This window comes from Lissotriton vulgaris, chromosome 6 (assembly GCF_964263255.1).
Source record: "Lissotriton vulgaris chromosome 6, aLisVul1.2, whole genome shotgun sequence".
NCBI classification, from domain to species: domain Eukaryota; kingdom Metazoa; phylum Chordata; class Amphibia; order Caudata; family Salamandridae; genus Lissotriton; species Lissotriton vulgaris.
This window is the reverse complement of record NC_141694.1, coordinates 378,201,869-378,213,933: the sequence shown is the minus strand read 5'-3', so window position 1 is coordinate 378,213,933 and position 12,065 is coordinate 378,201,869. Positions and strand designations below refer to the sequence as shown.

General features: G+C 44.5%; 1 protein-coding gene across 1 annotated transcript in view; it reads right to left on the bottom strand.

Moving 5' to 3' along the window:
• The window catches only part of SH3YL1 (SH3 and SYLF domain containing 1), a 665,923-nt gene that overhangs the window by 443,650 nt on the left and 210,208 nt on the right, over nucleotides 1-12,065 (bottom strand). The window contains exon 4 of the mRNA XM_086926395.1: nucleotides 3,053-3,117. Within this exon, the coding sequence (XP_086782521.1) occupies nucleotides 3,053-3,117 (65 nt within the window). The remainder of the gene's footprint in view (nucleotides 1-3,052; nucleotides 3,118-12,065) is intronic.

The following is a 12,065-nucleotide window of genomic DNA, read 5'->3' as shown; positions in this document are numbered from 1 at the left end:
TTTAGACATTGTGGGTCCTTTGACCGGGGAACATCGTACACCCTACATTTTGGTACTCCTAGTTCTCTACATCAGGTTGCCAGAAGTGAAATTAGTGTCAGAGATCACCACGAGGACTGTCATAGATTTTCTAATAGAAGTATTCATCAGCGAAGGGTTGCAAAGTAGCTTACTGACTGACAATGGGGTGCAACTCTGCTCTAGAGAAATGAGAGAATTCTTAGAGTGTAATGGGATCGAATACAAGCAGTGTGCATATCACCCATAGACGAATGGGATGGTCGAACGATTCAACAAGACCATCAAGGAGGGGATCCAACTAGCGAGGGCTAGTGGGTTGTGTTGGAAGGATCAGGTCGTGAAACGTCTGGAAGCCTACAGGCTGACCCTTCAACAAACCACTGGCATGGCACCTTTCGAATTACTTGAAACTAGAAAACCCAACACAAGGTTAGTCCCTGGGTGGATGAAGTGGTACAATGGTTGGACAGGCCACTCTAAAGAGTCACAGTGGCAAGAAAGAGAATGCAAAGCAATGAACGATAGGAAGACCAGGCTTGACAGGCTACATACTGTCAAAGACGTGAGATTCCAGGTGGGAGATTTGGTCAAATTAAAAGCACCCACTGGCAGAGCAAATTGGTCAGAGTTCACAGAGCCCACAAAGATTGTAAAGTTATTCAAGAATGCGGTGAAGACACAAGGGAAGATTCTGAACTTTTGGGACAGTGGTAAGGTTCACTGCTCCCACGGCGGACGCCGACAACATGCTTGCGGGTGGGAGGGGAACCCAGAAAAGGGGCGATATGTTCAGGACAGGCCAACCCCTTTCCCAGGACTAGTCACAGGAATGTTTGCCGCCCGAGGTACTTGGAACACTATGTTGCTAAATAAGCATCCTCACGCATTTGTTTTCTCCTATGTTCATTATGTTCTTCGTTGTGTATAGGAGGGCGATGTGTAGTATCTTTTGTTATAGGGGAACCCTGGCTTTGCCACCCACCCCCTCCCCTGCGTGTGTAGTGGTTCACGCCACTGTGACCTGCTGTTAGAATGTCATAGTGGCGAACGTTCTGAGGCCTGCTCCCTGTGAGACAGAGTGAAGGTTCGGAGATGAACAGCTGTGATCTGGGGTCCTCTTGCTGTACTTATTAACATCCCCTTTTGTATGCGCTCGTCTCCTGTGCTTCTATCCAGTTACCAAATTTCACACAGCCCTTTTGCAAATTCAAATACCGGGGCACTTATCTGGCTCGGGGTGCAGGAAGTGGGTCTGGGTCTGTGTCCTGTTCCAAGTGTGTCTCCCTCTTTGAAGACCAGTTTGGCTACCCAGCTCTCTTCCTGCCTTTAGCTCCGTCACTGCAGATCTCCTCCCACCACATGTTTCTTTGTTTCCTTTCAGACCACTTCACACATCAGAGAAGCCTGTCAAAGGTTGGACAATAAGGAGAGGAGACTCTAGAGCTGGATTTAGGCATATCAGAAAAACCGGTTCTATAGCTTCTTTTCTGACATAGTGAAAATAAATATAGCCTTGGCATTTTGTTGAATTTATTCTGTCATTTAGACACTTTCAAGCAGATTTTATTTTATTTATTTATTTTCAGTGATTTATAGAGCGCGAACTTGACCCGTGAGGGTATCCGAGCACTTTAGAAGGTTTACAAAAATAAAATGTACAGAGTGAACAAAAAGGCATAGACATACAGAAGTATAAAAAACGATTGGAAGGGGCAGGGGTGCTGGGCACATAGGGGAAAGAGGGACACATGTGTGTGGCTACATATGCAGTTAAACAGTATAAAACCACACAACTTCTTGGTGGGGTGAGTAGGTGATCGGAGGACCAGGCGATGGTCGTAGCTTAGTCAGGCTCTCTGTGGTGGTTGAAGGCAGAGAATTGGAGAGGAATTTTCTCATGAGGAAAGTTTTGGCCTCCTTTTTGAAGCGTGCCAGAGAAGGTATTTATAATGTTTAGCTTGCTCCTGTCAATAGGAAGACTTTATTAAAGTATAACATACCCTTTCCATGTTAGCTCATGGAACTAATGTACTACACTGAGGAAAATTGAAATTGGCAGCTTTTCCCTTACCATGGCTTATAAAAACTTAGTTTATGATGTCCCTACTTATAGTTACAAGGCACCTACCCCTGGGGCACCTTGGGAAGACCTTAGGGTGAAACATGTAAAAATAAGTTTGTTTAATAATTTAATTCCAAAGTCGAATTTGCATATAATTTTATTTTAAAAGCAGCCTGAAAGCAAGGCCGCCTATAAAATGAGAGCAGGCAACACAGCACTGCACACGTAAATGCATTACATCTACTGGGCCTCTAAACCTACTACTAGGTTCTTACAGTCGAATTGTCATACCAATTGAAATTATACCTAATTACCATATACCTTTAACACAGAGCGCTGGCCCTCAGTACTCATTCTCCAATTGATTATAATACACATTTATGGAGGGGGGAGGGTGGAGTCACAGTCTGATCCCCCAGCTGTAATGTCCGAGAAGTAAACAGAGTGAGAGGCTTGATCACATGGCAGGTTCAGGTAGTACCATCGGAGATAAGTCTGTCTGGGGTTCAGTTTTCATGTAAGGTTCAATAAGTCTATAGTAATATTCTACTGCACCAGTCTTTGCAAGGGCGATCCTTTTAGCCACTTTCCCCAGAAGTATCAGGCACAAAAATATTCGTATTTATGTTCATATTTAGACAGTACCACTTTTTTAATGTATTGCTACTTTTAAAATTATACTTACGCTAGTGCAGGGAGTAGTATTCCCAAAACAGTAGGTCACAACATGCAAAAGGAACATGCCAATTTCATCGGCCATAATTTCTCCCATATCTAAGGGAAGAGCACACAGGTGCAAATAGTGACTGACATTCTAGTCCATGCATGCTTACACTCTTGATGCCTGGTAAACACGGACTGATAAACATTAGCTTTTAGCATTAAGGCTTTTTTGTATGTACAATAACAGTCCTAAATGACAGAAGCAACAAGTAGGTTGGTTAATTTTTTTTTAATGTAAACACCTACTTCGATTCCAATTTCAAATCCACCACCAAGGCCAGCTATTCCGATCGCAGAAGGTGCAGACCAACCTGTGGAAAAAAAATAATAAATAGCATGTTCTAGCAGCCATACATCAAGAAGAACTTTCTTCACCTACAGTATTACTACATAATGGAATTCCTTGTATACAGACATTACACCTTTAACATTAAGACCCATGTTTGGTTGCTGCCCCTCTACAGCCTCCAGGAACACCACCCTCACTGTGACAACACCTGCCTAAATAATGAGACATTACAACTGCCCCAACCCTCTTTAAATACAGAAGGAAGCTGAAAACAACCCTCAACGAACAGTCCATCTCTAAACAATCTGACTTACTTCAAATTAATAATCTACTTCATTTTAAACAATTCTATACCCGGACCAGAGGCTCAGATAATACTAACCTCCTATTTATTCCACTCAGCAGCTTTAAACAACACATTTTATTCAAGACTACAAATCTCATGAGTCTTTGCAACAAATCAACAGTATAACCATAGAGTATGTCCCATATAAGCAACATCAAGGAACAGACCTTCCCCTTTCTTCGTTGCTCGGCAGACAGATTAATGCTTTCCCTTAATCTTGCTATGTGAGCTTTATTGGCCTGGGTATTGATAGTATCTTATTTGCACTGTGTTAGCATTTAATTGCTGTCTTTTATGCCCATTTGGTGGTGCTGTGTTGCTGCCGGGTCCTAGGGTGCGCAATGACCCAGACGGTCCTCGGGCCTTCATGAGGAATGAGATCCTTGCGTGTTGAACAAGAGGTTTTCCTAGTAGATCCAACTCACCTCCCTGGGGGAGGAAGCTGATCGGGGCAGTCTTTTCTCCGAGGCAAAGCACCTCAGAAACTGATGTGCTTCACGGCACACACCTTTGCAACATAAAATACGCATAGTACAGCACTTATAAATAATACAGTCCGTAAAAAAATTACCTAAACCACCTTGGATATTCCCCCCAAAAATTCTGCCAAAATATAGCACCTGAAAGCAGGGATTGGACTGCCTTCTTGGCGCTTGGCTTTCAGCATCGTTTTTTCATGACACCCAAAGTGATACAAGAATAGTCCAGAGCGGTTTGTTGCCTACATTGTGCGAATTCTATGTGATATTGACCCAGACTCGTCCCATCTAGATCTACAAGACGGACGATGAGCTTAACAGACATTTGACCAGAATAGATTGCATTATATTGGGATTTACGGAATCTGACTACAGGTTTAACTTTAGGAAATCTAAGGGGGCGCTAGAGGGCGCACTGCGGAATGGCTGGCTAGTGTGTCAGCTCCGCCGGACGGGTGCGAATCTAGCGACTTTTCACCCTTCTAAACCGCTGCTGCCGCCGAGACACGGATAGTATCCAGCGTCGGAATGTAAGGCCGACACCGTTATGGCAAATATGTGAAAAGATACGGACTGCAAATCGTTATTTCAGCGAAAAGAAGCAACATCGCCGAAGCTGGATCCAAAATGGCCACGGCTGGCGCCCATCGACATCGGGATTGAAAGCGGAGCGGGCGATGGTATGAGCAACTGAACACCGGGGAAGAAGCGGACTCGAGGTGCTGGTCCCTATACGAGGCCGTCAAGCAACGGGGAACTGAGACTACAACGGAAAACACAGTGTATCGCCGTGCGTTCCAGCGGCGACAAGATGGCGGATGCGCTGGAACGCATATGAACTGCGGCAACGGCTGCCCGCAGAGCGGGAGAAACGGAGCCTCTCTGCTCAGATGGGTGGATGCAGACACCACTGAAGATACATGCAGGGCGAGCGCACCTCACGATAACCGGCACTGTGCGCCTGAGGCTCTGAATGATCGAGGAGGCGGGAGATGCACGCCCGCAATGGAAAGGCAACAAACACCGGTGATGGCTCACGACTGACAACGTGACTCAGCACCGAGGGGGCTCTACCGTTCCAGAGACACTGCAAATGTTGAAGTCCCCGGTAAGCGACTGCCGCCACGACACTAAACGCACTTCCTGGCAGCAGTAGAGGCTGATGAATAGACGTACCCCGAAGTGGGCAACCGCGACGCCAGCACGGAGCACTGCTCCAACGGCCTCCACTCCAACGGCTGGCAGCCCGAAGACGAGCGGACACTCCTCGCCTTTGCAGCCAAGGGACATGGGGAAGCCGGAGAAACAACAGACCAAGCTCCCATTTGAAACGAGAAAACAACTTAAAAACACAGCAACCGCCCCAGAAGTGGAGGGCGACAGGGAGATAGCGGAAGGGTCGGCCATGGAGTCAGTGCTGCAAGCCATCCAGCAGAGCCTGCAGGAGATGAATGGCAAACTGGACAACGTAATGCAGAGGGTGGACAACATGGTGGCAAAAATTGAGAAACATGACGAGCGGATTGTCGAAGCGGAGCAGAGGATTTCCAGGATAGAGGAAGAGCACAAAACCACGTCGAAAGTGTGCGGGGGATTGGAGAAAACGGTGGAGACCCTGCGCGCTAAGGTGGAGGACCAGGAGGCCAGGTCCAGGCGAAACAACATCCGAATATCGGGCCTGCCGGAATCCACCAACACTGGAAAAATGGAAACTTACGTTGAAATGCTCCTAAAAGAAATCTTTGGCGCTGACAAACTGTCCCCAGTGTTTTTGATTGAACGTGCACACCGCTCACTGGCACCCGTGCCGAAACCAGGAGCTGCCCCGCGAATGATCATAGCTCGCGTGCTCAATTACAGAGACAGGGACACGGTACTACGGCTCGCCAGGGAAATGGGTAAATTTGCTCCGGTGAAGAAGAAACTGCGAGAACTTGGGCTGGAGTACGCCATGCTGTACCCTACAAAACTTAAAATCACGAATATGGGAAAACCTGTTGTCCTACAGACGGTGCAGGCCGCACATGACTTTATCAAAAAGCAGGGGAAGCGACGGAAAGCTCAGGAACAGGCTGCATCGACGAGTGATGTAGAATAACAGGAGGCACTGGGAACATTGCTTACTAACTCTACGAACATTACGAGAGCAACGTGGGCCTACCGGTGCGGAGACCTGACACGAGGGCCTACCGCATGGCGCGAAGATGGCGCCCGGTCTTGACTAATGACTGAAGACGCCTCCAAAGGCACACCGCACGAACTGTATTTCACAGCGGTAAGACTCGGGAAGGGCTTTCACGCAGTGAGTATCCAACGGGCTAGCAGCCTTCAGTGGGTGTGAGTCAGTACACTGAGCCCGGGTGGTATACCTTAAACCCCTGATTGACATTTGTGTTCCATGTATACTTGCACTGGCGGGCCCCTTGAACAAGCCATATGAGGTGCATAGGCACGGACTACTGCTGTACTGGGTGCTGGGGTACGGTGAATGTTGCTGTTCTGGTTTATATAGTGTAATACTATTATCTCACTCTGGCGGTTGGAGAGGGAAGGGAGGATTGGTATGGACATTACATAGAGGATGACGTAAGCATCTGTCCACGTCCACTATGTGGATGGAGATGTGTGAACCTGGCAACACCCCCAGGCGGGTGCGCCCCAATCTCAGGTTTCGAGTATGTTTACAGTTTGTTGAGGGATGGCTTTGGCAAAGTTTGGGTGCTAAAGTGGGTGGGGGGCGGTTGGGGATCTCAAGGTTAATCGAGCTACAAACTCTGTCTGAGAAGCATGGCTACCTCCTTAGCCATACACTACTATGCAGGTGTTCAACTCCAACACTGCACACTAATGTTGATTTTACCATGTACAATGCGATGTTTAGTAGACACCTCCTATCTGATGCCAGAGGGGTGCCTACTGGGAACTGGAGTCGTGACTACCAATGTAAATGTCGAGAATTAGTACATTGAATCTTCTCACGTGGAATGTAAGAGGTCTGGGCAGCCCGAAAAAGATCAGGCAAATGTTTGCATATTTTGACAGACTACGTGTAGACATAGTTTTCTTGCAAGAAACACACATGGCAAACACCAGCACATCAATGAGAAAGTGTAAGCACACAGGTTGCGATTACATCCCCCGTTAGAGGCACTCCGGAATGTTCATGACAATGATTCAACAGGTTGATTTGTGAAAGGGTTTATTCAGTGTTATACCCTTGTTTGTGAAGCAAAGTTCAACAGTTCATATGATATTATCGACAAATCATTAATACGGACGAAAGAAAACTCCAATGCATTTCGGGCTCCACGCCCTTTATCAAGGAGAGGCTGAAGAAAAAGAAGAAAAAGCCCGGGTCAGGGGGAAATAATTTAAAAAACTAAAAAACTGGTATGGCGTATAATTAATTACCAAGTGTCAATCAGAGTGGTGAGGTGGTGGGAAGTGAGTATTGTGAAACATGCGAAAAGGATGTGATTAAAGTACTCGGTGCGAATTCAAGATTACGGAGGTCAGGTAGTGATAAACGGGGGAGTGCTGAAGGTTAACATGATGCGAAGGTCTCAGGATAAACACCATGGTGAACGGAAATGGATTAACGCAAAAGTACATGAAAATAAACACAAGAGTCCGGGAAAATAACGTTAAAAACGCGAGTGAGCTTGACGGTGATACCAGGTACTGAGCGGGTGCATAGAAATAAACACGAGGGTGTAAGAAGCATAACGTTAAAAGCGTGGGTGAGCTTAGCGGTAATATCAAGTCCTAGAATCGGACTAACCCAGTGTTGTAACTTACTCGGGTCGACGCCGAAGCGCTCAGATCGGTGAGACGTGGCAATCAGTGAGACAGCCAGTGTGGGAACCGGGGTTAACAAGTGAAAACATAGAAGACGGACTAGAGAAGGGAAAGGAACTGGTGGGGGCCATGATGGAACAGGGAAGGATAGTAAAAGAAATAGATGATGGGTTATAGGGATACGAGAGTCGGAATGACAGTGATAAATATGAAGAGAAAAGGGAAAAAAGTTAGATGAATAAACGGTGAACAGTGAATAAGAAATCCAGTTAATGAAAATGCAACATGATAAAAAATATATACACTTGATGAAGCATGAAATAAAATAAAATGAGTTAAATCAAAATAAAATAAACCAAAATAAAATAGAATAAACAGCAATGCAAAAGATAATCAAAAGTGGCTTAAAGGTAACAACTGTATTCTACTCGGTCGTTAAGTCCATGTGGCTTAAGGGTTTGCAGACGGAAAGTCCATTCTAGTTCTTTCTGCAAAAGTAATTTGCGATTGTCTACCCCTTCACTGCGGGTGACACATTCCAAAACGGTGAATTGCAGTTGTGCGATTGTGTGATGAAATTCCTGGAAATGCATGGCAATGTTGGATTTTAACTGTTTGGTACGGATGTTGGATTTATGTTCGTTAATACGAACTTTAATCTTCCTTTCCGTTTTTCCAACGTAAAGTTTTCCGCACGGGCATTTCAGTGCATAGATGAGGTTCATGCTGTCACAAGTGGCGTTAACACAAAGTTTAATGGCGTTGCCTTTCATAGGATGTTTTAATTGGTTCCCTCTGATTATACAATTGCAGTTGTTGCAATTTAGGCATGGTTGTGTTCCCTTATATTTTTGTGGAGTCAAAGGTTGTGTGGATAAAATTTCTTTGATGTTTTTCCCACGAGTGTGTGCAAATAAGGGAAGGTCATTGAAAATGTTCCGAAAGTCTGGTTCAATTTGAAGAATTGACCAATGGTTTAGGACGATTCTTTTGAACTGGTGGGTTGCTGTGGAAAATTTGGACACAAGAACCATGCGTTGCGTCGGTGGTTTGACAGTTTGAATTAAACTCTGTTGTCTGGAGATGTTAGTCAAACGTGTTTCAGCTGCATTGAGAATTTCAGTGGGGTAACCTCTGTCTATGAAGCGTTGGTGCATCTCCTTGATGCGATGATTATATGTATCCTGTTCAGATACAATCCTTTTGATTCGCAACATTTGTGAAAAGGGTAAATGTTTTTTCAGAGACCCTTGGTGAAAACTTTGGAAATGCAACGTGTTGTTGCGGTCAGTGGCTTTACGATGTAGGTCAGTGATGATTTTGTTATCTTGAATTTTCACCTGCACATCAAGGAAAGATATTTCTGACAGGCTTGTCTGCCACGTGAGTTGGATGCGTGGATCCTTAGAATTAAGATCCGTTAAGGCTGCAGTGAGTTGGTCTTGTGTGTTTGTCCAGAGTAGAAAAAGGTCATCTATGTACCTTACGTACATTTTTATGTTTTGATAGAATCCAGGATTGTCATAGATGTAGGTTTTTTCAAATTGTTCCATATATATATTGGCGTAGGATGGAGCCGCACAATTACCCATCGCCATTCCCGTCAGCTGGAGATACCATTTGTCATCTTCCTGAAAATAGCTATGGTACAACATATAAATCATTAGTTCCATGAGGAATGTCTGCATTTTGGGATCGATATCACTTTGAAGTAGCGCTTGCTCGACTGCTTCAATGCCTCCCTGATGAGGTATGGAGGTGTAGAGAGAACTGACATCGGCTGTACATAGAATAAGTGAATTGTCGTTATTGATGTTGATAGATGAGTTTGTTGAGGAATTCAGTGGTGCCTTTAATGTGACTTGTGGATTTAATGACCAGGGGTTGAAGGTACCTGTCTAGGAACTTCCCTGTAGGTTCGTGAATGGATCCTTTGGTCGAGACAATTGGGCGAAAAGGCGGGTCAGAGAGATTCTTGTGTATTTTCGGGCTCATGAAGATTCTGGGACTTCTGGGGAATTCTCTCAAAAGATATTTCTTGGTGCGTTCTTGAATGATGCCTGTTTGATAAGCTTTGTCTAGAATGTTTGATAACGTTTCTTGAAACTCCTTAGTTGGGTTGTTACCAAGCTCCATGTAAGTGTTGACATCAGAGATATGTTCCAGTAAACGTTGTGAGTACATACTGGTGTTCATAATGACAAGAGCGCCGCCTTTATCGGCTTTAGCACATCGGATGTTAGGGTTGTTGGCCAAAGATTTCAAAGTATCACGATCCTTTTGTGAGATGTTGCGATGTTTGTTAAGTTTTTTGAAGTTTATTTTCGACAAGTAATTTTTCACCAAACTCTCAAATAAGTCGATGCTTTTATGGCTCACGGGAGCCAAGTAGTTGCTGGATGGCCGTAGGCCCATGAGTTGATCACTTTTGGTGTCGGTGTTGGGTGGCAACACGTTCTCAAAGTAATGACGTAGCCTGAGTTTTCTAGTGAGCTTAAAGACGCTAACTTCTAACTCCAATTGGTTAGTGTGAGTTACAGGAACGAATGAGGTGCCTTTTTGGAGGAGATTCATTTGATGTGTAGAGATAGTGGTATCAGAAATGTTGATGACTAAGTTGGTTTTTTGGTCTTGAGATCCTTCTTGGTTACTGTGCTTCGTGTGTTGGGAGGGCTTTTTTCCAACTCTTTTCTTCTTGCTCCTCCGGAGTCGGTGGTTGTTTCTTGGCCTGTTTCTAAAAAATGAACCGAGGAAGTTTGGTTTGATGCGCTGGTGGAAGCAGATGCCTGATCGTTTGAAGATCCTGTGGGAATGGTAGATGTTTTTTGTGAGGGACGGTAAGATGAATCACTTCCTGAGGAAGAAGTGTCGGTCTGGGTGTTATAAGGCTTATTGCGTCGCCGTTGGGCATATACGTCAGCCCATGTGTACACTTCGTCGAGCTTGTAATCAAGCGTGTCCCTTCGGTATTTACGGATCTTTCGTTCATTTATTTCCCTTTGATGTTTGTCAAGGATGGTTTTGATGTCTTCAAGGGAAGAAGTTAGTTCTTTGGGAGTAAGTAAGTCTTTAAGTTGACGATCAGTTTCTTTTATTTGTTTCTCTTCATATTTATCACTGTCATTCCGACTCTCGTATCCCTATAACCCATCATCTATTTCTTTTACTATCCTTCCCTGTGGTAACAACCCAACTAAGGAGTTTCAAGAAACGTTATCAAACATTCTAGACAAAGCTTATCAAACAGGCATCATTCAAGAACGCACAAAGAAATATCTTTTGAGAGAATTCCCCAGAAGTCCCAGAATCTTCATGAGCCCGAAAATACACAAGAATCTCTCTGACCCGCCTTTTCGCCCAATTGTCTCGACCAAAGGATCCATTCACGAACCTACAGGGAAGTTCCTAGACAGGTACCTTCAACCCCTGGTCATTAAATCCACAAGTCACATTAAAGACACCACTGAATTCCTCAACAAACTCTCATCTATCAACATCAATAACGACAATTCACTTATTCTATGTACAGCCGATGTCAGTTTTCTCTACACCTCCATACCTCATCAGGGAGGCATTGAAGCAGTCGAGCAAGCGCTACTTCAAAGTGATATCGATCCCAAAATGCAGACATTCCTCATGGAACTAATGATTTATACGTTGTACCATAGCTATTTTCAGGAAGATGACAAATGGTATCTCCAGCTGACGGGAATGGCGATGGGTAATTGTGCGGCTCCATCCTACGCCAATATATATATGGAACAATTTGAAAAAACCTACATCTATGACAATCCTGGATTCTATCAAAACATAAAAATGTACGTAAGGTACATAGATGACCTTTTTCTACTCTGGACAAACACACAAGACCAACTCACTGCAGCCTTAACTGATCTTAATTCTAAGGATCCACGCATCCAACTCACGTGGCAGACAAGCCCGTCAGAAATATCTTTCCTTGATGTGCAGGTGAAAATTCAAGATAACAAAATCATCACTGACCTACATCGTAAAGCCACTGACCGCAACAACACGTTGCATTTCCAAAGTTTTCACCAAGGGTCTCTGAAAAAACATTTACCCTTTTCACAAATGTTGCGAATCAAAAGGAATGTATCTGAACAGGATACATATAATCATCGCATCAAGGAGATGCACCAACGCTTCATAGACAGAGGTTACCCCACTGAAATTCTCAATGCAGCTGAAACACGTTTGACTAACATCACCAGACAACAGAGTTTAATTCAAACTGTCAAACCACCGACGCAACGCATGGTTCTTGTGTCCAAATTTTCCACAGCAACCCACCAGTCCAAAAGAATCGTCCTAAACCATTGGTCAATT